Source organism: Stigmatopora nigra, chromosome 1 (genome assembly GCF_051989575.1).
Source record: "Stigmatopora nigra isolate UIUO_SnigA chromosome 1, RoL_Snig_1.1, whole genome shotgun sequence".
Lineage (NCBI taxonomy): Eukaryota > Metazoa > Chordata > Actinopteri > Syngnathiformes > Syngnathidae > Stigmatopora > Stigmatopora nigra.
Window position 1 is genome coordinate 149,532 of NC_135508.1, and position 22,212 is coordinate 171,743.

General features: G+C 49.9%; 6 protein-coding genes across 7 annotated transcripts in view; 4 read left to right on the forward strand and 2 right to left on the reverse strand.

Annotated features, from left to right (window-relative positions):
* dnajc5aa (DnaJ (Hsp40) homolog, subfamily C, member 5aa) overlaps positions 1-22,212 on the reverse strand; it is a 118,299-nt gene that overhangs the window by 8,394 nt on the left and 87,693 nt on the right. The gene's annotated exons all lie outside the window — the stretch shown is intronic.
* Positions 33-5,497, forward strand: LOC144195895 (uncharacterized). 2 transcript variants are annotated; one of them, XM_077715776.1, is made up of 7 exons: positions 33-598; positions 1,592-1,829; positions 1,891-1,945; positions 2,012-2,090; positions 2,191-2,669; positions 2,728-2,874; positions 3,449-5,497. In XM_077715776.1, exons 2-7 carry the CDS (start codon positions 1,696-1,698, stop codon positions 3,911-3,913), a joined length of 1,359 nt encoding a protein of 452 aa, XP_077571902.1. In that variant the 5' UTR covers positions 33-598; positions 1,592-1,695; the 3' UTR covers positions 3,914-5,497. The 2 variants fall into 2 exon arrangements, with proteins under 2 accessions (XP_077571902.1, XP_077571893.1); XM_077715767.1 differs by having other exon boundaries at positions 34-598; positions 1,891-1,948.
* Positions 7,927-9,697, reverse strand: LOC144201241 (sterile alpha motif domain-containing protein 10-like). Its single transcript, XM_077723728.1, has 4 exons — positions 9,284-9,697; positions 8,282-8,450; positions 8,075-8,224; positions 7,927-8,008 (listed from the first exon to the last, which is right to left on the reverse strand). The coding sequence occupies exons 1-4, from the start codon at positions 9,563-9,565 to the stop codon at positions 7,986-7,988; spliced, it is 624 nt and encodes a 207-aa protein (XP_077579854.1). The 5' UTR covers positions 9,566-9,697; the 3' UTR covers positions 7,927-7,985.
* LOC144200266 (EMILIN-3-like) lies at positions 10,632-14,093 on the forward strand. Its single transcript, XM_077722305.1, has 4 exons — positions 10,632-10,877; positions 10,982-11,104; positions 11,748-12,079; positions 12,324-14,093. The coding sequence occupies exons 1-4, from the start codon at positions 10,759-10,761 to the stop codon at positions 13,877-13,879; spliced, it is 2,130 nt and encodes a 709-aa protein (XP_077578431.1). The 5' UTR covers positions 10,632-10,758; the 3' UTR covers positions 13,880-14,093.
* Positions 14,794-18,909, forward strand: LOC144200369 (uncharacterized). Its single transcript, XM_077722472.1, has 11 exons — positions 14,794-14,844; positions 15,611-15,915; positions 16,275-16,338; positions 16,542-16,636; positions 16,694-16,783; positions 16,852-16,944; positions 17,036-17,095; positions 17,762-17,970; positions 18,031-18,249; positions 18,358-18,468; positions 18,545-18,909. The coding sequence occupies exons 2-11, from the start codon at positions 15,636-15,638 to the stop codon at positions 18,734-18,736; spliced, it is 1,413 nt and encodes a 470-aa protein (XP_077578598.1). The 5' UTR covers positions 14,794-14,844; positions 15,611-15,635; the 3' UTR covers positions 18,737-18,909.
* Positions 19,396-22,159, forward strand: ttpal (tocopherol (alpha) transfer protein-like). Its single transcript, XM_077719614.1, has 5 exons — positions 19,396-19,824; positions 20,232-20,475; positions 20,908-21,101; positions 21,192-21,302; positions 21,734-22,159. The coding sequence occupies exons 1-5, from the start codon at positions 19,657-19,659 to the stop codon at positions 21,968-21,970; spliced, it is 954 nt and encodes a 317-aa protein (XP_077575740.1). The 5' UTR covers positions 19,396-19,656; the 3' UTR covers positions 21,971-22,159.

The window sequence follows — 22,212 nt, forward strand, 5'->3', positions numbered from 1 at the left end:
CCGCGATAAGCACCAGCCGCCACTAGGTGACAGCACAACCGTCGGTCGGTTAAATCCTCGGCAGGCGAGTCCACTTTTGCAGTGGCTACTCTCGCCATGGCGCTCTACCGCCACTAGAGGGCGCCCATCCGAAGGCAAAGACGTCGAATAATCCGTGCAGCGAGCGAGCGGTGGAACGAAGCTTCTTCCCCACAAGACGCCGGAGAGGAGAGGAGAGGGAAGAGGGAAGACGATGGAGAGAGGGGGCGTGAGGCACGTCGGAGGACGCTCATTCGGCCCGGAAAGCCAGACGAAACGAGACTAAAAGGCATCTCTCCGAAGAGGGGACGCCGGATATAATGCGCTGAAAAGGGGAAGACGAGCTACGAGAGGAGCCTCGTACCCGCACCCGCATCCGCAATCCTTCCTTTCCCTGTCATTTTCTCTCCTCCTCCACGAGAAAGTGCGCGGCTGGACGATGTCAGGCTGTTGGCTGGCTTCGGCTCCACTCGGCTTTGCTCGGCTCCACTCGGCTGGACTCGGCTGGACTCGGCTCGACTCGGGCAGGCGGCGGAAACTCGGACCTGCCGCCCGTGACTCACTGACTCACTGACTCTGAGTGAGTAGACTCGACGCGATGCTTTAGCGCAATGCTCCGCGCGTGCCTTTCTAGTACGTATATATGCGCGTGCGTGTGTTGGGGGAGTGTATTGCTTTTTTGGGGGACATTTTCATGTGGATGCTGCCTGGCAAGGGCCGGAACGTCGTCATGTGCGCGCCCCAATCCGACAAAACATGGATGATTCACGTCGAAAAAGCTGGCGTGTTTTCTTTGTGCACGTCCACGCTGCTCACGCGTTGACACGTGCGTGCGTGAGTGAGTGCGTGATTGAGCCGATGCTGCATTGGACGCCAAAAAAATATGGAATCCATCCAAATTAATCGATCCATTAACATTTGTCGTCGTGCCCGGGGTTCCCTTTTTTGGTACGCTGGCTCGACTCTCGTGGGTTCGACCCCATCGACGTCGTTCGACGTCTGAGGCAAAGGGAGGGAGGAGCCAGCTGAGGCTGAAAGATGAGCGTTGACAGGCGTTCCGGAATCGCGACCACGATCATTGAATTGAATTGATTTGGAAGTGGATCCTTAACTGGTACACAACAGGTGTCAAAGTGGCGGCTCGGGGGCCAAATTTGGCCTGCCGGGTCATTTTGTGCGGCCCGAGAAAGTCAATCACGAGTGCCAATTTCTGTTTTAGGGTCAAATTCTAATGTATATTATATTGTCTGATTTGCCCCCTTTTAAATCAATCATTGTAATTTTTTAATCCATTTTTTTCAGTTATTTTGAGTTCAAAAATCATTTTGTAATAATAACAATAATGGGTCATAGGCTTTGTCATCATCATTGACTGGACAAAAGGCAGATGATCGCCCAACGTCTTTTCATATGAGCTCACCCCAAAGTGATTACACAGAAGGGACCGTGTGTTGTGCTACCGAAAGTTTAGAGTCCTGATGGATGTGGGAAATAAACTGTAATTAAGCTTATATAATCCTGACAAATGTGAACTGTAGCGTCTGATCATTATTTTCTCTTGTGTCCCCTTCAGGAGTGGACGCTTTTTTCGCAGATTTTCCCAGGGGATCGCTCTAGCACCCCTCCCCGAAGTTAAGGCCGAGACCCCGCCCCTTTCCGATCGAGGCTCCCTCCCACATGGCCTCCATGCAGGACGGCCCCAACTTCGCGGCCCCCCCGTACGGCAAAGTCCTGCTGCTGGGCGTCATCGCCGCCGCCTCCGCCTTCGTGGTCACCGTCCTCATCGTCGCGCTCTGCGTGGGGTGCCGGAGGTCGGTCCGTCCGTCCGTCAGATGGAACGAACTTTGTTGGACGTCTGTCTCTTTCCCACAGGAAGGGAAAGACGCACCATGTCCCCGGAGAAGGCGGGAAAGGTCGCCTGGTGGACGTGGTGAGGCCCGTCCATTTTCACCTTTGGTGGGCGGGGCGTTTGACCCAATGGTTTGCGTTTCAGGGCTTTCTGCGGCGCTCCAAACTGCGCTCCATCACTAAATCCGACACCCACGTCAGCAAAATCAACTGCAACGGCAAAAGTAAGTTTGACTTCAAACAATGTTTAATAGAGCTTTTTTTTTAAGATATATTTTTACCATTTCACGCAATAAATGTCAACCTTTGGCTCCGCCTTTTTAGGCCGGCAGCTCCCCCAGATCCCCTCGGAGGACGGCGAGCACACGTACTCGGAAGTGGGGCGGAGCTCTTCGGCGGCGGCCACGCGGAGCAACGACGAGGCGCTCTACGCCGCGGTGGGGCGAGCCGGACAGACGGACACGCCGGCCCCACCGGCCGTCCCGGCCAACACGCCGGCGCCGCCCGACCCGGACGGGGAGGCGGAGCTGAGCCCGACCGAAGCCCAGGTGGCGGTGACCGCCACGACGGCCCGCCCGCCGGAGACCACGGCCGAGTACGCCTGCGTCCGCAAGCAGCGCAAGGCCGACAAGGCGGCGGCGGCGGCGGCGTTGGCAGCGGCGCCGCAGAAGAGGGACAGCGGGACGGACACGAGCGAGGCGGCGCGCCATCCTCCGCCCTCTCACCCCGCCCCGCCGCACCCTCACAGCGCCAAGTTGCCCCGCCGGAACGTTGAGGCCTTCCACGTTCCCTCCTTCCCGAAGGTGCGTAGCGCCGCCTCATGTTATTTCGGCGCCATTCTCACGTGTAACGCCCCGGCAGGAAGTGATGTTCATGGGCAACGGCGAGCAGTACATCTGGAAGCCTCCAGAAGAGGACGAGTTGGTGGTGGTCCCGGCGCTACGTCCAAAGGTCCAGGGCCCCGCCATGTCGCACGCCGTGGAAGGCATTCAGCCTTCCGCCGCAGCGGTGAGTGCATCCACACTTGTCGAAATGTTTTGATGATTTGCTTCTAAATTTTTTTCAATGGATGTGTTCCTGGAACCTTCCTGTTGTCGTGTGTGTGTATAGACAAACTAGCCTGGCCCATCCCATATCATACACGATTATTCTTTTCACATGACAACAATAATAGTATCAAAAGGGATTATAATTTTGAGAGCGAGCCAATTCAGCGACAAATTGTCCGGGGACCAAAAATCCGGGGACCAAAAGTCCGGGGACCAAGCGTCCGGGGACCAAAAGTCCGGGGACCAAAAGTCCGGGGACCAAACGTCCGGGGACCAAAAGTCCGGGGGACCAAAAGTCCGGGGACCAAAAGTCCGGGGGACCAAACGTCCGGTCGCTCCCAGCTAAATTAAGCTAACCCGGGCCAAGTATGAAGCACCTAGTATGTAGCGACGTGAGCAGTACGTCACCATGGCTCTCCGTTGGCTGTTATAAGCACCGATTTTGCCAACGTAGTGGTGGCGCCCCCTGGTGGAGCGGTGCTCCGACCCTATCTAATCCGGGACAAATGGTACACGCCCTCCCTCCGTTTCAGGTGGCCGACATGTACTCCAAAGTGTGCAAGAAGAAGAGAGGCGCGTCGGGATCGCCGCCGCCCCCGCCGGCGCCGTCCAATCCCGGCTTCAGGACCCTGGGCCGCGACGGCGGCTTCAGCGTGGTGGTCAAGCCGCAGACGTGGGCCCTCCGGGAGGGCCGGCCCCCCATCCTGGCGGAGGAGAACCGGGCGGAGCCGCCCTACGCCGAACCGGACGGCGGCGGCGGCTGGCGACGGGCGGCCGCCAACTCCTGCGGGGCCACCCTGCGCCCCCGGAGGAAGAAGGCCCAGCAGCGGCAGCCCCCGCCCCCGCCGCCCATGCTGCGCCACCTGCCCGCCCAGGCGCTGCCGCCGCCCGGCGCCGACGGCCTGTACGAGAGCATCGGCGAGCTGGAGCGCGGCTCCGGCACCACCACCGTCTTCACCTTCAACGATGGCGTGGAGATGTACGTCACCGGGCTCTGAGCCGCCGCCCCCTCCCACCAAAGCCCACGCGGCGCCGTGACGCCCCGGCCGGAAGACGCCGTCCTCCAGAGGGCGCCACTCTTTCTTCGCTCACTTCCTTTTTAGTTTGGCAACAGGTTCCTCGGGAATGGCTTTCCGCCCGTTTCCGCCTGACCTCTGACCTCTGGATTTTGGGGAAGGAATCCAAAGGCCACCAGCACAAAAAAAAAAGGACAACAATCGGTAGCGATAGCACAACAAAGTAGGCACGCCAATAAGCTCCGCCTCGCCTTAAAATTAACGGGGGCTGCCTTTCATTCGGGCTTTTGGCCGGACAGGAAGTGACACCAAATCCTCTAACTTGACCCAACGTCAACAGGAAGTGATATCAAATCCTCCAACTGACCCCACGTAAACAGGAAGTGACACAAAATCCTCCAACTTAACCAGATGTCAACAAGAAGTGACATCAAATCCTCCCACCCGACCCGACGTCCCTCTAAAACTAAGGAAGGTGAGCCACAAAAATCCACGGGAATCAACCATGCTATCAACACGAGTCAAGAAGAAGTGACCCGGAAAAGGCCCCACCCCCCCAATCAAGAGAAAGTGACCCAGAAGTGCCTAACCGGGCGGGAATCACCAGGAAGTGAGGCGGAATTGACCCAGATTGACATTAACGGGGTCTCCCTGCCCACGGCGTCAAGGGCAGCCAATGGGGGCGGAGCCTAACACAAAGCACAGCCTCGGCCAACGCCGCCCGCCGTCGTTTTCGGGCCGTAAACGGGGCGGCCACCCGGCGGCCGCCGTCACGAGGAACGGAAATAGCGCCATCTCATCCATGACCTCGGTTTTTCGGCCATTTTTAATTGGACTTTAGCGAGAGAGATGAGAAAAAGGCATTATTATTTGTGGATCCGTCACCCCCTTCTATTCTATTCTTATAAATAAGCCCCCAAAAGGTGATGAGAATTCATGAAATTAAAAAGAGAAGACCAAGTGCCACAATGATATCAAAATGAGAGGTCAACTCCGTTTCCGTAGCGACCACAAACGAGAGACCTCTTTTATTTTGTCGTATTTGCTCCCCCCAAATGACATTTAGGCGTCCGAGGCTCGCCCGTCTGTAAATGAGCAGTTGTACTGTTGCCTGCTACGCGTTGCATGATCATAAGAAATTTGAAATATGTTGACAAATACACACACTCAATGTTTTGCTTTGTTTTTTTGTGTGTTCTTATGACTGTTCCCCCTCTCTGTGTTCCAAAAAAAAAGAAAAAGCGTCAAGCAAAATCAAAGTGTGTGATGACGCCGTGTGTGTGTGTGTAATGTGGATGTACATTTCAAAAGAAGCAAAAATAATAATATATATAATCAGTGTCTGAAAATAAATCTGATCTTTTCCTATAATGTCGTCTTCTGGAAGATTCTTGTAAAAAGTCCAAGAAAAAAAGTCCAAGAAAAGCCGTCCCGTACTGTGTTTTTTCCTTTGACTTGGCGCTCGCCAGTCATTTCAAAGATTGTAATGTTTTATATTCAAATTAATATTCATCTAATGTCACTGGACTTTCTACTTTTCTAATAAAGTGGCACTTGAAAATCAAAGCCTGGATTATTATTCCTCAAAAACGGAGGAGGAGGAGGGCCGGCCTAAAAAAATACTCTATACTATTTAAAAAATACTATTTTGGACAAATTTTGGACCACTGGTGTGAAAGTGGAGGCCCGGGGGCCAAATGTGGCCCAGCGCATCATTTTGTGCGGTCCGATAAAGTCAATGATGAGTGGTGACTTTCTGTTTTAGGATCAAATTCAAATGAAGAGTATAGATGGATATTCAATTTCCTTATTTTAATAATAATAATAATATATAGATAGAAATGATTTTTAAACTAAAAACATTTTTTAAAAATGATTAAAAAATGACAGTGATTGATTTAAAAGGGGCGAATCAGGAAATTTAATATACGTCTAATAATAATAATAATACTATTATTGGATTTCTCCCCCTTTTAAATCACTACTTGCCAATTTTTAATCCATTCTTTCTGTGTTTTTAGTTTAAAAATCATTTTGTAAAATCTAGAAATATATTTAAAAAAAATCTCAAACAGCCATTATTTTAGATCAATTAAAAAACGGAATATCCAGAGCTTTTAATCAAGTTTCTTTTAATCAATTTATTTGGAAAAAATGTAAATATTCCATCTAAAATGGTCCAGCCCACATCTTGTCTGATTTGCATATCACCCTCTTCCAGCACACCTGAATCAAATCAAGTGATCAAGTCGTAAGCAAGCTGTCCACAAGCTTCATAGCAACCTCGATGATTTGATTCAGGTGTGTTAATGTGGACGAAGACACGGAAACCAGACCGAAAACCTTATAGCGGCTCTCCTGGACCGAACTAACCCAAACCTCTGATCATCGCAAATATAGTAAGTGTGCTGCCCTATAAAACATAAAAATGCAGAGTAAAGTAGACACTATAAAAGAAAGTATACGCCCATAAATCCATTTTAACGCATTCTATTGGGATTCGCAGTCAAACGGCATTGGACGTCCTTAAATAGGACAATATTCTCAAGGTTTTTCTATCTGGGAGGTGGTTTTGTTTTGTTTTTGGGGAGAGGGCGGGGTCTGAGGAGCCGTGCGAATACGAGGGGGGTGGGGCGACGGTGTGGTTTGGGGGGCGGGGGGTGTTGTAATATAGGTCAGCCCTGAAAACAAAAAGCTCGCCGTCCGTCCGTGCTTCCGTCGCAACGCTTTGCCCAATTTTCATTGGCGGCCTTGTCTCCATGGCAACACGCGTAACCTCCAGGCTCGCTCGAGTCTCGGAAGGAAAAGACAAGCACAAACGCACGTGCGCATGCGTCAGATGGAGGTGGAATCGGTGGGGGATGAGGGGTTGACTTTATGCCTAAATGTGACCCGTTTCGGGTCACCCAGGAAGACATTTAATGGGTTAGCGACAAATACAAGAATGCTGACAAGTGGCTTCGTGTTTGATCGAAACTGGTCCACACTGACCTCTGCGGGCCATCAAGTGTATGACACCAAGGCCTTCCTTGAGGACAGGGCTCGCTCGGGAACCTTTTTGACCAAGAGAGCCATAAACAATTCATATTTTCTAACATGATTCCTTGAGAGCCACACTCGGAATTTATACGTGAAAATACATGAAAATGTCAGCATTTATTATTCATTTCACCATTCTGAGAGTAAAAAATATATCTTTTGATATCATTATTTCACTGTTGCTAAACAATGAGTGTCAATGAGAGAATGCATGCAAAAGAGTCTAATGAAGAAAAATTATGATTTAAAATGGTGGAGAGCCATATACACCCATCAAAATAGCCACATATGGCTCCAGAGCCATAGGTTCCCTAACCCTGATCTGTAACAATGTTTATTTTAGCTTTTTTAAATATATTTTTAGATTTTACAATTTTTTTGGAACTAAAATCACAGAAAAATGGATTAAAAAATACATTTATTGATTTAAAAGGGGGAAAATCATATATACATCCTCATGATTTATTTTTTCGGGCCACACAAAATGAGGCGGTGGGCCAATTTCTTCTAATTTGCCATCTATTAACAAAGTAACACATAACTAGTGGTTTAATAATAATAAAATGTGTTTAATAGAACTAAAACTAGACGGATTTTGGTAACAGAGAGGGCTATTCTACGGCAACAAACTAATTTAAATGAACTTCAAATAATATATACTGACCCATTCAAACATACTTTTAATATAACTTCACACAAAACTGAATTGTAATTTAGTTAGATTTTTTTTCACCTTTGTACTGTTTGCCACGCCTCCAACTGTGTTGTAAATAAAGTTTCATTGAATGCTACATGCCTTGTGTGTCTGTCTCCTCATTGGCTGAATTTTTCTGCTGTGGTAGTTGCCACTCCCTTATACATCTTACCATTAGGGGGAGTCATCCCAGCCAGTTAAAGGGGAACATTCAAAAGAGAAAAGGGTGCCCCTGCTTTAAATTTAAAGCTTGTAATCCAAGTTTAATTCCAAGATTGTTTGAGACGACTCGTCCGTAGAGGGCGCCAGAAGCCTGCCCGTTCACGACCCGTTCCCGGCGAAACCTGCCAAAGATCACAGGGCGTTTGGGCATAAAAGACAAGCGTCCTTAACCCGTCTCCCGGCCTCACCCGAGGGTCCCGCGTCCAGCAGGCGAAGATGGCGTCCTTCCTCGCGGAGTTGGAGCTGAAGAAGCTGCTGGAGAAGTTGCCGCCTCAGCGCGTCCTGCACCAGGCCCATCCTCTTCAGTTTGTCGCCGTCCAGTCGGAGAAGCGCCCGGCCTGACGCCGTCAAACGGAGTCAGACCTGGCTGGGTGGGCGGGGCCTCCAGTGTCTACCTGTGATGGCGTGATGTGAGAAGACCTCCACCAGGACCAGATAGTGGTGAGGGCAGTGTTTTTTGAGCCAGCCGCAGACGTCCTGCTGCGTCCACAGCACCGCCGGTCGGGACCGGCTCAACTGCGCCGGGCTGCTGTTGTACGCGCCGTAGTTGTCGTCGCGCCGATACTGAGAAAGGAATGTTTGGCGCCGAAAAACACTCGTTACCGTATTTTCCCCACTATAAGGCGCACTTCAAAGTCTTCAATTTCCTCCGAAATAGACAGAGCGCCCTATAATCCAGTGCGCCTTTATATATGGAACAAAACTATAATTGTAATCAGGATAAACTTTAAAAATGAGTGGATAGGGTACACCATCTTCAACAGTAGGCAGCCCCCGACTCTACTATATTTCGCCGTCCAAAAGGTAGTGTGCAGTGGCTGCTGGGATATGTAGTTGTCCTTTGGTCAATACACCCAGTATGACGGCGAGGACACTATCATTTGGTGCTAGCTAGCTTGCTACTATTTGCAAGTGGATTGTGGCCTGTATACATGGACATTAACACAGCTTTAAGAAGCATGAAAGGAAGTGTTGGTATAGTTACGCTAGCTGCTAGCAAGCTACTATTTGTGAATGGATTATGGCAACCTGTTCTAAAACTCAGTGTTTTGGTTGACTCTTTCGGGCAATTGTTCAGAAAATGAGGACTTTTATAGATTTGTGGGTTATGAAGGCATGAGTCCATTGTAAAATTGCTTAATAAAGTACAACCCAACTCAGTCTTGCTTGTGTTGCCTTTTTAAAAACGTCTTTTTAGCGTGTGTCCGTATCTTTAAGCTAATGTATGTTTTGCCATGTTTGCGTCTTTAAAAACGCTGAGTCCTTTTTGTCTGTGTCAAATACATAAATAGCACTCGTTACCGACACTGCGCCTTTAAATGCCATGCGCCATATAGTTGCGAAAATACAGTGAGTGGGTTAGAGATACGAGAGCATCTCCCGCATACGGAGGTTACCTGACGGGCCTCCAAGCCCGGCCGGCGCAGCAGCTTGACGGGTGGCCCCGGCTCCGCCTCCGCGGCGGCCGCCCCGCGTCCCCGTCCGTCGTGCCAGGTCAGGTTGCTCCCCGTCTTTCCGGGGTGCCGTTTGCGTTGTTCGGGCGGCGCCCGGTACTCCGCGGCCGGCCGGCAGAAGCTGAAACTGGACGCCGCTGCGGAGATGGTGGCCACGCGTGGGTCAGGCGTTCCCCAACGGCAGGGGAGCCCGGACGGCGGAGGACGCCTACCGTCCAACGCCATGCCGCCGCTCCCGCGCCGCGTGGGACTGGGTGGACGCTTGTCCCGCGTCCTCTTTGCGGCGCCGACTCGCCCAATCTCCACGTGACACGGAGCACTTTTCGGAGAGTGCGGCCCCAGGGCTGGAAGCCGCCATAATTAGGGCAGAAGCCAGCGTGGAGTGACAAAGGAGGTCCGCCTCGCAACTAAAGCACAGCCCGAGGGTGTCGCTAGCAAAAGGAGCACGTGTTAGCCTCCTTTGTGGTTGTCGCCGGGTGTCGCCAAGGCCAAAGTGACCCCGCTGTGGACTTGCTGTCACTGCAAATAATGCGAATTGAACTGGAGCTCCTCCCAAATGAACAAAACCCTCACAGAAGAAGGCGTAGAAGAAGCAGCCGGCTCAGAGCGTCCGGGTGTGCGTTCCAGATGCGCAAAGGCCTCCAAACGCGTCAACGTCAAATGTAAATGTCACCGCTGGGTGTCATGTCTGCATTTTGCTCGCTTGCTTTGTTCTGATTCGGCTCATTTTTCGATTCAGCTTATTTCTTGGTTCGGCTCGTTTTTTGATCTGGCTCATTTTTCTATTCAGCTCATTTTTTGGTTCGGCTTAAGTTTTGATTCGGCTCATTTTTTGAATTGGCTCTTTTTTGATTTGGATCTTTTTTTGATTCGGCTCATTTTTGGATTCGGCTCATTTTTGGGCCTCTATATCGAGGCCGTTAAAGTCATTTGAGCCACTTGGCTGGGGAAATAAGTTGAGCCATCCTGACTATATCATTTGCATCTGATTTGACGGGTCACTTAGTCCGCGAGGGAGCATTCCCAGTTCACGTTTGTTTTACTTCACTTGGCGTTCATGTGCCAAATTGAAGGTTCCCTTCCAGTGAATGTTGGAGCTTTCTTGGCGGCTTTGGCCGAGCTATCTGTGTCAGGTTTGAGGGGCATTTGCGCACCCCCGTTGACCTTTTATGGCCCGCCAATATTTGACCAATCCTTTTGGAGAGGGTGCGAATGAAGAAGGTCTGGCAGGACCCGTGCCGCCGATTAGATTTGACACACTTCACGATAAACCTTCACGGTCTGGAACAAATATAGGCCAACAAAATAAGTTGAGTCGCAGCGTGGTGTCACATCGGGGGCGGAGCTATGTAAATTAGCGCTCCTTATAGTGGTGCCCTGACTCCCGAGCGGGGACACTCCTTATTTTTGCCACCGTCATGAATTTGTCGGCCGTTCTTTTGGCGGCGGCGGCGGCGGCGTCCATGCTGCTTTTGTCCTCTGGGGACGCCAAGCGGTGGCCTGTTGGCGAACGCCGCTACAAAACGGGCAGGCACGGGTGAGTAACTATTTTGTTCCAGGCCGAGTCAAGTGGTTGGAATGTGGCCTGTGGGCCTCTGTCACCCCCGCGAACCCTAACCTTTTCCCTCCCTTTTGGAAAAGGAACCACTGCGCCTACGTGCTGGAAAAGACGCTGTCGGTGACTTTGCGAGACGGAGCGCTGCCCTACGTCCAAGCCCAGTACAACCATCGCTGTTCCTGGCACCAAAAATGTCCCACTCTCATGTAAGTGACTTTATTTCGATCAAGGGGGGCAAATTCGGGGTGGTTTCATTGGTTCAACTCGATTTCATATGGGCCGGACCATTTTAGATAGAATATTTACTTTTTTTAAATAAATGGATTAAAAGAAGAGGATTAAAAGCCCTGAATATTTAGTTTTTTTATAGATCTAAAACAGTGAATATTTGAGATTTTTGAAATATTTTTTAAGGTTTTATAAAATAATTTTTGAACTAAAAAAAACTGAAAGAATTGATTAAAAAAAGACAATTATGGATTAAAATCCCTCAATACTCCATTTTTTTATAGATCTAAAACAATGTTTATTTTAGCTTTTTTAAAATATATTTTTAGATTTTACAAAATGTTTTTTGAACTAAAAACCCCGAAAAATGAATTAAAAAATGACAATGATTGATTTAAACGGGGGAAAATCAGGAAAATTAATATACATCTACACCTATCATTTGAATTTGATCCTAAAACAGAAAGTTTACTTTTTCGGGCCGCACAAATTGACCCAACGGGCCAGAATTGGCCCCCGGGCCACCACTTTGACACCTGTGATTTAGATGTAACGAAGTGGCTTTGCCTTCTTTCGGCGCCATTTGAGTGACCCGGTGTCGTTTTTGTCCCTCGTGGCCAGATACCGTCTGGCTTCCAAAGCCGTGTACAAGGTGGGCCACAAGACGGTGACGGCGTTGGAGTGGCGCTGCTGTCCCGGCTACTCCGGCCAAAACTGCGCCGAGGCGGAAGGACCCGCCCCGGTCAAAAGCGGGCCACCGTTCCACGGCCCGCCCTTCGCGCCTTTCGTCCCGGAGCACCCCTGGAACGGAGCCCGGGGGCATTCTGCCGAGGGCCCGGACGTTTTCCCCGCTCCCCACTTTGGACCGCCTTCCTTTTCGGACTTTCCGGCAGAGGTTGGCGAGCGGGAGGAGGAGCGTGAACGCCACTGGGCCATCGCCGAAGCCACTGGAGGTAAAGCCAAAGCACTCTCTATCTTTCTGAATCTGTATTTTTTCATTGTGGTGCATGCGGGAACATCGTCAGGGACCCATACCACCCTGGACACAACTGGTTCCTCTGGCAGACGCTTCAGGTCCCACAAAGTACGGACAAATAGGCTTAAGGACAGTTTTTTTCCCACATCCATCAGGACTATAAACTTGCCGTAGCAGGACACGCGGTCCCTTCTGTGCAATAACTTCTAAATTCTTTTTAGAGGCAACACCAGACGATGAGATGGAGGAGAGGATCTTTGGGATGGAGGAGGACATCCGGCGCCTGAAGCAGAGTTTGGAGACCCTGAAGGGGACGGTGGGCGGCCTGGAGGACAACCTGCGAGCTTCACTGAGGGAGGACGCCGAGGGGACGCTGTTGGCCCTGCTCTCAACCGCCACGCAGCCCGCCGCCGCCGTCGGCCTGGCTGAGATCCCCGGGCCCCCGCCCCCGCCTCCGCCCACCGGCGCCTCGGATGTCTCTCCGGTGGAACCCGACGCCCGGCTCGCGGGCGACCCGCTACCCGGGATAGCGGAACTCCAGGCCGTCCCTGGCCAGGAAATGGAGCGACTCCTGGACGCCAAATTAGCCGCGGCCAGGACGGAGATTTTAGACGCCTCGGAGAAGCGGGCGGAGGGCGCCGAGAGTCGTTGCCGGGAGAGGACGGAAGACGTGCGCCGTCACTGTCGGCAGGAGGGCGCCAGAGAGCGGGAGCGGGCGAGAGACGCCCTGGCGGGACGGACCGGCGACCTGAGGTCGGAGATTGGGCGTCTCCGTGAGCGCGTTACTCGTTTGGACGGCGCCGAGAGCCGTTGTGATGAAGTGGGCGGACTGAACCAGCGGCTGATCTCGCTAGAGACGGCGCTGGCGGGCCTCAATCGCTCCCAGGAACACCTGAGACTGGATCTCGGAGCCCATAAAGACCACGTGGAGGGACGCCTCCGATCCTTGGACGTCTCCCCGGAGGCCGGAATGGACGGCAGGCTGAGGGAATTGGAGGAGGGTCTTCTGGCGGCTTTGGACGAGATGGGGAACGCCAGCGTCTCGGCGCTCCTGGAGGGCCACTCCGTCCCCGCACTGGACCCCGACTTGGAATCCCTGCGGGACAGGCTGAAAACGGAGGTGGGCAGGGTGCAGAAACAACTGGGACACCTAGAAACGCTCTGTTGGTCATCCTGCTCCGACACCCCCTCGCCCAAGGGAAGCCCCGACCACCTCCGGGCGAGCCGGTCGGCGGACCACCAGCGGCGGCGGCTCGGGCGAGGAGGACAACGGGGACGGCTGGCCGGCCTGGGCCGGGACGTGGGCCGGGTCCAGCGCGCCCTGCAGGGTCTGGAAGGCTCCCTGGGCTCGCTGGTCCAGCAGGTGGCGCTGCTCAACGGCTCCCGGCACCAGAGCGAGTCACGTCTGGCCGGCCAGATGAAGGGCCTGGTCCGCCTGGCGGGGCGCCAGGCTTCCATGCTGGGCGCCGGGGAGCGCAAACTCACTCGCCTCAAGGGGGAGCTCCGGGAAAGCGGGAGACGGCTATTCGAGCGGGTCCGGGGGTGCAGGGATGCCGCCGAGGGGGCGCGCCGGGAAGCGGCGGAGGTCGGCGGTCGCCTGGCTCGCGCCGAGGACCGTTGCCAGGCGTCGGCTCGCCCCGAGGAACTCCGACGGGCGTTGGCTGGCTTGGCCCGAAATCTGGAGAAGGCGGAGCTCAAAGAGCCGACGGGTGACTGCGTCGCCAAAGACGACTCGTCGCTCGAGTTGCCACGCGGGGACACTTTTGCCACAGAGTAGTGGGCGTGGCCCTTTTGCTTTGGTAGGTTTTAAGACTGCTCCGACCGCACTCTGCCCCTAGTGGCTGCAATTGATGGTGCTTGAAGTACAAGCGGATTTGTCTGGCTAGCAAATGTCCCCGGGAAGTGGCTTCATATTATCACAAAGCGAGTCCCAAATTGCCCAAAAAATATAAATAGCAAGTAAAATGCATCATAGGGAAATTCATTTTGACTTTTTTTTTTATAAATGGATTCAAAGAACTGGATTAAAAGCCCTAAATATTCCGCTTTTTTATAGATCTAAAACAATGATTGTTTTATCTTTTTTAAAAATATAATTTCAGATTTTACAAAATGATTTTTTAACTAAAAACACAGAAAAATGAAATAAAAATGACAATGATTGGTTTAAAAGGGGAAATCAGGAAATGTAAATGTATCTATTCAGCAGGAGCGGTCACTACAGTGGGCAACTTTTCAAAAGTCTGTTCATATTTTAATTGAATTACTCACAGGGCTTTGGGAAGGGAAATTGTTTATTTTATTTATTTGTGTCACTAATTAAACTGAGTTTGTTCATGAGGGGTTTAAATTGTTTACTTTAATTATTTTCAGATTGGGTTTACAAAACAATACAAAGATGTAATTTTTTTACTTGATTATTATTAAAATGTATATATTTCATTGTGTAATACGTGTTGAAGATTGTGGGACGAATCTACAGAACAGAAGAACAGGGCTACTAGCCAAACATTGACCTAAATGGATACAAGAAGTCTTTGTTTTTTATTTTTATTTTTTTAATTCACAACGATACAAAACAAGAGTAATTGTGAATAGTCCACATACATTTCGGAGAAATAAAATAATAATAAACTAATAAAAAAAAGAACATTTTTGTTCATTCGTTTCTTTCACACAAACCACATTGCGAAAGTCGGTCTTTCTCTACGTCACTCTTCAAGCGGGAATATCAACCGAGAGGTAATTCCACTTAAAAACCTTTCTCTTTCAAACGCTAAATTATATTAAGTAGCCGTTTTACGGTTTATACATATGTCGAAAGTAGAGGTTAAGTCCGCAGCTTCGCTTGCTTCATTGAATTCATCAGAAGTAAACCTTATTAATAACTTAGTTAGCTTCGGTCACTTTTCCGACTGAAACGCGTCATTTACACAAAGATTGAAAACTCGTTTTACTAGCTAAATGTTGACGTCATAGGTCACAATATAATACCAGAAAACGTTTTCCACATTGTTACGTTATTTGACGGCCAGTTTTTTTAAGTCGCCTTCGTGTAGTCACTTATTTTGAATTAATTCGCTGCAGCTGGTGAATCCGCCATTTTGTCACCTGCTGTAGCTAATTGCTGCTTCCAATGCCTCGTCATCATAGTCCCTAACAAGCGCTTGCTGCATTTTCTATTTGTGTACTTTTGTTGACTCTGTTATTTTACCATTTGGTGTTGTCTATTGTTTCAAACTCGGTTTTCAACTCTCTTTTACACTATATTTTGTCCATTTGTCACATATTAATATTTATTTTTTTGGCAGTGACCGGAAACAGGTCAAATAGCTTATATGGCCCCCTGTGGCTATTAAACATTGTATAACATAATACATATCAACCATATTTGTTCATTCACCAATACTAATCCCAATAAAACACATTTCTGTTGTCATTAAACAAGAAACATTGAGTACAGAACCAGAATTTTGTCTTTTAACGTGTATTTTGTTCGTTTCACAAGGAACAGAGGCTATTATTGCGGCAAAATGCTCAACTCGTGGACTCCTCAGCTCTTGTCCAAGTTCCAAAGTCTTCACCCGATCTGGTTGTCGGTCCACTGGAAGAAGAAGCTGACCACCAGCCACGTGGTTCAATGCGATCTGGGCACGGCCGTGGAAGACATCGTAACTTCCCCGAAGATGTTCGGCTTGCGCATTTCCGGCTCTTTGCTCCTTGGCGTGGCTCAGATCTTCTCCAGAAAAGTCAAATATCTCCTGACGGACTGCAGCCAAGCCCTGGCGCTACTTCAGATCTCCTTTCGGCCAGGTAAGCCTATGTAAAGCCACCCAAAATTAGATAGAAACCCCAAAAACCAGAGACTTTGACTGCCCAGATCATCATACATACCTTTTTTTTACAACTATAAGGCGCACCACATTATAAGGCGCACCCTCAATGAATGACAGATTTGAATCTTTTCCCCATATATAAGGCACACTGGTTTCTAAAGCGCCCTTGTACATTTTGGGGAAAATTTAAGACTTAAGTGCGCCTTATAGTCGTGAAAATACGGTACCTATTTTTTTCAGAGGAAAATAATCCAGGAATGATGATAATATCCAAATTTCTGATAATTTCAATTTCTGTGGGTTAAAATATATATTTTTTCTCCAATTCTAATGAAGAGCTTGATGTCTGCGTGGAAGAAAACCAATCGTGGGATGATTTGTCTTTTTTGCAAGACTTAAGGTACTTCTCGTCAAAATGACAATGATCCATTTAAAGGGGGGGATTAGGAAATGTAATATCCATCTATACTATTCATTTGAATTTGATCCTAAAACAGAATGTCGTGATTGACTTTCCCGGGCCGCGCAAAATGAGGCGGGGGGCCAGATTTGCCCCCGGGGCCGCCGCTTTGACACCCGTGCTATAGATGTTTCTCTTTTTTTTTTGACCTACCTCTTTAGTGACGAGCTGAGACCCGTGGATTCCTATACACAACACCAAAGTCGCCCGGAGGAAATCACCCTGAAAGAATTTTCAGGTAGGAGTAAAGTACCACTTGTCAATATGTTTACTTGAGCTTTGCCTTTGGGCGCAGGCGCTATGTACCAAGACGAGAGTTTCCTCGGCGCCGGTCAAGCTCAGGACTCTTTTGGGGACGAGGAAAGCGGACTGGAACGCTGTCTGGGTGGGTCTCCGAACGGCGCCTTCCGATGGCCCCCGCCGCTCAAGGTGGCGCTCTTTCTCACCCCGCAGACTTTCTAACGAGCCTGGAGGTCGGAGGTCGGGACTGGGAAGATGCCGAGCAAATTTGCCGTCCGGACGCCATTTTGGACGCAGTCCCAAACGGTCCGTGTTTCCGCTTCCGTCCCGGATTGTCAGCGGCGGGCGTTTGACCCGTTTGAGGAGTTTTCCAACAGCTCGTCCGTTTGCTCTTCAGGTGTCGACGGAGGGGGTGTGGCCAAGGGACGCTGCCCCAGCTCGCCGGTGCCTGACGCGCGTAAGTGCCGCTTTCATCTAACTTATTTTCACGACTATATAGCGCATGGCATTTAAAGGCGCAGTGTCGGTAACAACTGCTATTTCTGTATTTGACACACACAAACACTAAACATTGTCATCTTTTCCTCATTTCCCCTTTTAAATTACTAATTCTCATATTTTAATCTATTGGTTGTTTTTAATTTAAGAAAAATGGAAAATCTAAAAATATATTTTAAAAAAGCTAAAATAAACATAGTTTTAGATCTATAAAAAAACTAAATACCCAGTTTTTAAATGCATTATTAAAAAAAAGAAATATATCTAAAAAGATATGATTTAGAATAAATTTCCTGATGTTCCCCCTTTTAAATCAATTATTGTCATTTAAAAAAAAAGTGTGTTTTTAGTTCAAAAATCATTTTGTAAAATCTAAACATATATATATTTTAAAAAAGCTCAAATAAACATTGTTTTATATCTATAAAAAACAGAATATTCAGGGCTTTTAATCCACTTCTTATAATCCATTTATTCATTAAAAAAATGGAAATATTCTATCTAAAATGGTCCGGCCCATGTAAAATGGAGTTGACGTTAAAGCGGCCCGCCAACCAAGCCTTGTCTGACACCCTTGACTTAGATTTTGAAGGTATGACGTGTCTTCTTGTCCCGCTTCTTTCAGCCGGTAGAAAAAAGCGGGGCAAGCGCAAGGTGACGAGGGACCTGGTCACCACCCTGTCGGACGAAGCCATGCGACTTCAGCTGGACGACGACTCGGACCTGGTGGTGGAGCGACCTCCTCTCGGCCCCTCTAGCGGGAATCAGACCACCTCGGCGCTTCAACTGCTGACGCGACCCTGCTCCTGTTTTCTACCCGACGAGATTCTGGAGGTACGCCCATCCCGCCCGCCCCGTCCCTTCTCGCAACAACCGGTCCAATGTCGCCCGCAGGATTTTCCCAAAGACGCGGTCCCGCCGTCACGTGCTCATCCCCAAGGTAGAACGTTTCCTCGGTCGGCAGCCGCCGGCGGGAGCGGTGGTGACGTGGACTCGGGGAGCCTCTGGGATGGCTCCCCGGACCTCCCGCGCTTGGACGATTGGACTGGTCGGTCTGGCGGCTCCTCCCCCGGGTCGGAGGATTGGCCGTCTGTCCGGGAGTTTGGCGCTCAGGTGTCTCGGCCCCAAACTTTTTGACCCCTTTTCTTTGCTCTCCCCGCACCTCCTTTTTCAACCTCGTGGCTACGTTAGCATTACGGCTCTCCCCATGTCACTTTGCAGTCTTTGGCGAACGGAGAAAACTCCGAGGCGGAGTCGTCACCGTGCGGCCCGGGGTCGGGGGAGGAGTCGTCGATGGAAACTCAAGCGTACCCGCTGCTGGAATTCATCCGGGTGAGAATGTCGCCGTTCCGCCATAAGGCCACTTTTTGTGGGAGGGCCGCCATCAATACGAGCGTGGTCTGTCTAGCGGCAGCTGGCCAAGGAGGCAGAGTCTGCGGCGCTCCCCCTGTCGGCGCTGTGGTCCGGACGCCGGCGCGACGAGGTGGCGCGGACCTTCCTGTCTTTCTTGGTCCTGTGCAACCGAGGGGCCATCTTTGTGAGCCAGAGCGCCCCCTACCGGGACATCTTTGCCGCTCCCAGGCCGGCTTTCCCACAGTAGGAAAGAAGAAGGCCAAAATGGCCTTTTGGCTTCTGTTCTGTTAACTATTCAGGGTCACCGTGGTGACCCTTGACCTTCCAGAGTTTTTCTATTTATTCACTGGTCACTTTGGTGTGAGTTGTTGTTGTTGACGTTGTACAAAGTTAAGTTATTAAATTACGTTTCAGATGGGAGCAGTAGTAAATCTTGTCATATTTGCATGATGTATGTTTTACCATACCTTTTTATATCATAGGACAATAGATAAGAAATTAGTCCAATTCAGGTTTTATCGGAAATAATTATCAAAGAACTACAAAACGAAATGTTAACCCCAATAAATTAAAATATTTAATATTTAAAAAGAATGTTTTTGGTCACTATACTATTGTTTTAGTGTATATTTTTTAAAATGCATCTATCAAAAACACTAAAATGATCGGTAAACAAAGAACGGATGCCCTTTCATCGATATTTAAGATGTGAAACGCACACAAACGGTTTAGTTTAGAATCTCTGAAAAATCCTCAATTCAAGCAATTGAAGTCGATGAGTTGAATAGGAAGTCCTCTGACGCAAGATGGCCGCCAGCGACGTTGCTCGCGCGCAGATAGGATGGGATGGTTTCCGGGCTAAAAAAGCGCGCAAATCAGGTGTCGTCTATTGGCCAATGGGAGGGGTCACTTTTTAAACCCGGAAGTGAGTTGAGCCAGCCCCACGCTCGCTAGCTAGCGATTGTTGTTATCGTGTGGGGAATCGGCCTTTTTCCCCTCAGGTCAGTGGAGGCGGAGGGCTTGTCTTCCAGTCCTCGGCCCAATAGCGCCCTCTTCCAGGCTGACTCAAGTTTCATCATGGAGTCGGTGGAGTGACGTGCTGCCGGCAAGCCAGCGAACTTTAAGCAACATTAGCATTATTAGCATTAGCGAGGCCGTCAAAAGCCAATGGGCGAGCCGGCGACCGTCGGCTCGAGCTGGTTGCCCGGCCCCCCGCCGCCCGTGTACGCGTGCACGTTGAGCCCCGAGCTGGTGGCCAAGGCGCGGGAGGAGCTCCAGGAGAAACCCGAGTGGCGTCTTCGAGATGCGCAAGCCCTGCGGGACATGATCATCAAGGTGCAAAACAAATTCCCCATCAAATGCCTTTCACTTTCACCTATTGACCATTTCAATGACTCGGCAGATTTTTGTCGTCTTGTTATACTAGTGATGTTTGCTTTTTTTTACGATTTGACTACCACCTTATATTTCTGCGTCAACTTTTTTTTTTGTTTATTTACTCAAACTTCCGTTCATTACATTGGGGTTGTGTATATAACAAGGGTGTCAGACTTGGTTCCCGGGCCGTTTTAACGTCAACGTGATTGCATGTGGGCCGGACCATTTTAGATAGATTTTTTTTTAAATAAATTGATTAAATGAACTGGATTAAATTCATCTAAAATAATCTTCATTTTATCTTTTTTTAAATATATTTTTCAATTTTACAAAATGCTTTTTGAACAAAAAACATTTGTCTCCAGGAGCAGCCGGATCTGCAGACGCGTCTGGACGACGCTTTTCTCCTGCGCTTCCTGCGGGCCAGGAAGTTCGACTACGACCGGGCCCTGCGCCTCTTGCTCAACTACCACGCGGGACGGACGGCCTGGCCCGAGGTCTTCCGGGGGCTCCGGCCTTCCGCCGTCAAGCACGTGTTGGACGCCGGCTTCCTCACCGTTCTACCGCGACCCGACCCCGACGGGAGGTACATCCTCTGTCTGCGTCCAGGTGGGCATTCCGTGCTTCAAATGGGAGGGGCCGGGTGACAAACGTCACAAAAAAAATGAGGGAATAATTCACTAGAAAGGCTCAAAACTGGAAGTTGCCCTTTCTTACATGGATGGGGGGCGCTTTTCCCACCGCAAATCTAGTAGGAAAGCATCCCGCTCCTTTGGGCCTTGCCTAATAAGGCCTTGAGTTCACATTTACGTGGATTTGTCGCCCCCCTGTGGCCGGTTTTGGGTTTTACCGTTAGTTTTGAATTGGATTAGATTGGATAACTTTATTCATCCCGTATTCGGGAAATACAGACACAGTAAAATACAATTTAGACATAAGTCGATAGATAATAAGTAAGTAAATAAATAAATAATGAAATTTGGCCACCAAAAATGGAGCATTCATTCCAATCTTGATTTGTTTTGACGGCATGGAACGCAGGCAGATGGAAGGCGGAACATTACCCCTTTGTGGACAACGTGAGGGCGGTGTACCTGACCCTGGAGAAGCTGGTGCAGGCGGAGGCCACGCAGGTCAACGGCGTGGTGGTCTTGGCCGACTACAGCGGCGTGGGCGTGTCGCAGGCCTCCGACCCGGGGCCTTTCCTGGCCAAGAAGGTGGTGGCCGTACTTCAGGTGCGAGGAGGGCCCAGGGGCTGGCTTTTGAGGTGGAGGGCTGCCTTTTGTTTTTTGCCTAACTGAATGGGCGCTTTGTGACGCGCACAGGACGGCTTCCCGGTGCGCATCAAGGCCGTCCACGTGGTCAACGAGCCCCGCATTTTCAAAGGCATCTTTGCGCTGATCAAGCCCTTCCTGAAAGAGAAGATGGCCCAGCGGGTGAGTGAGAGAGAGCCTGGTGTCATTAGACCATGTTACTTGTATTTCGCCGCATTGATTTCCCCATTTTTAATCCACGAAATTGGCACTGGTTGCCTTTGCCAGGTCCTATAAGGTCACAAAATTATCACTGGGTCCTGTAAGGTCACAAAATTGCCACCGGGTCCTGAAAGGTCTTAAAATTGCAAATGTTTGCCTTTGCCAGGTCCTCAAAGGTCACCAAATTACTAGTTTGCCTTTGTCAGGTCCTGTAAGGTCACAAAATTGCCACTGTTTACCTTTGCCAGGTCCTGTAAGGTCACAAAATTGACTTTGTTTGCCAGGTCCCGTAAGGTCTCATTATGCAAAATGTCCATCCAATGGTCAACCCAGAGAAATTTGATTGAATTGAAAAGTGCCTGAGATCAGATTTTTTTCTCTCCATCGGACAGTACACGCTCCACAGCTCGGACCTGCGCTCGCTGCACCGACAGATCCCGCCCTCGGTCCTGCCCGAGGAGTACGGCGGCGTGGCGACGGCGGACGCGCGCTCCTGGTCCGACCTGCTGATGGACTCGGAGGACGACTTGGCCGCCGAGTTCTGCCGGCCCCCGGAGGAAGAGGAGGCGCCCGAGGAGGACCGGCGCCAGTTCAGGGGTCCGCGCTCGCAACTCTACTCCTGTTACTGACTCCTCCCCCTCCCCTCCCCGGCCTCATCTGCTAATCGCCATACTATGCCGGCCGGAAAAACTCTTAATTGTGCCAAATGTGGACGGGGACAACGATATGGACAAACCTATGAGATGTGCCAAAATGCTTGAGAAAGAGACGCTTTGATTAAAAATATATCTATCACCTCATTCAGTGGCAGCCAACCAGTTCCGTTCGGTTAACTAACGACTGTTGGGGTGCATTTAAAAGACCTATTTTA

What these genes read in the sequence shown, in the direction of transcription:
- LOC144195895 (XM_077715767.1), top strand. Translation starts at nt 1,696, where the DNA reads ATGGCCTCCATGCAGGACGGCCCCAACTTCGCGGCCCCCCCGTACGGC. An exon ending in AAGGTCGCCTGGTGGACGTG is followed by an intron (nt 1,949 to 2,011) that starts GTGAGGCCCGTC and finishes TTTGCGTTTCAG; the next exon opens with GGCTTTCTGCGGCGCTCCAA. An exon ending in ACGTTCCCTCCTTCCCGAAG is followed by an intron (nt 2,670 to 2,727) that starts GTGCGTAGCGCC and finishes ACGCCCCGGCAG; the next exon opens with GAAGTGATGTTCATGGGCAA.
- LOC144201241 (XM_077723728.1), bottom strand. Translation starts at nt 9,565, where the DNA reads ATGGCGTTGGACGGTAGGCGTCCTCCGCCGTCCGGGCTCCCCTGCCGT. An exon ending in CTCACATCACGCCATCACAG is followed by an intron (nt 8,225 to 8,281) that starts GTAGACACTGGA and finishes TGACGGCGTCAG; the next exon opens with GCCGGGCGCTTCTCCGACTG. An exon ending in GCTGGACGCGGGACCCTCGG is followed by an intron (nt 8,009 to 8,074) that starts GTGAGGCCGGGA and finishes GATCTTTGGCAG; the next exon opens with GTTTCGCCGGGAACGGGTCG.
- LOC144200266 (XM_077722305.1), top strand. Translation starts at nt 10,759, where the DNA reads ATGAATTTGTCGGCCGTTCTTTTGGCGGCGGCGGCGGCGGCGTCCATG. An exon ending in CAAAAATGTCCCACTCTCAT is followed by an intron (nt 11,105 to 11,747) that starts GTAAGTGACTTT and finishes CCTCGTGGCCAG; the next exon opens with ATACCGTCTGGCTTCCAAAG. An exon ending in CATCGCCGAAGCCACTGGAG is followed by an intron (nt 12,080 to 12,323) that starts GTAAAGCCAAAG and finishes AATTCTTTTTAG; the next exon opens with AGGCAACACCAGACGATGAG.
- LOC144200369 (XM_077722472.1), top strand. Translation starts at nt 15,636, where the DNA reads ATGCTCAACTCGTGGACTCCTCAGCTCTTGTCCAAGTTCCAAAGTCTT. An exon ending in TACCCGACGAGATTCTGGAG is followed by an intron (nt 17,971 to 18,030) that starts GTACGCCCATCC and finishes TGTCGCCCGCAG; the next exon opens with GATTTTCCCAAAGACGCGGT. An exon ending in TCCGGGAGTTTGGCGCTCAG is followed by an intron (nt 18,250 to 18,357) that starts GTGTCTCGGCCC and finishes GTCACTTTGCAG; the next exon opens with TCTTTGGCGAACGGAGAAAA.
- ttpal (XM_077719614.1), top strand. Translation starts at nt 19,657, where the DNA reads ATGGGCGAGCCGGCGACCGTCGGCTCGAGCTGGTTGCCCGGCCCCCCG. An exon ending in TGCGGGACATGATCATCAAG is followed by an intron (nt 19,825 to 20,231) that starts GTGCAAAACAAA and finishes ATTTGTCTCCAG; the next exon opens with GAGCAGCCGGATCTGCAGAC. An exon ending in CATCCTCTGTCTGCGTCCAG is followed by an intron (nt 20,476 to 20,907) that starts GTGGGCATTCCG and finishes CATGGAACGCAG; the next exon opens with GCAGATGGAAGGCGGAACAT.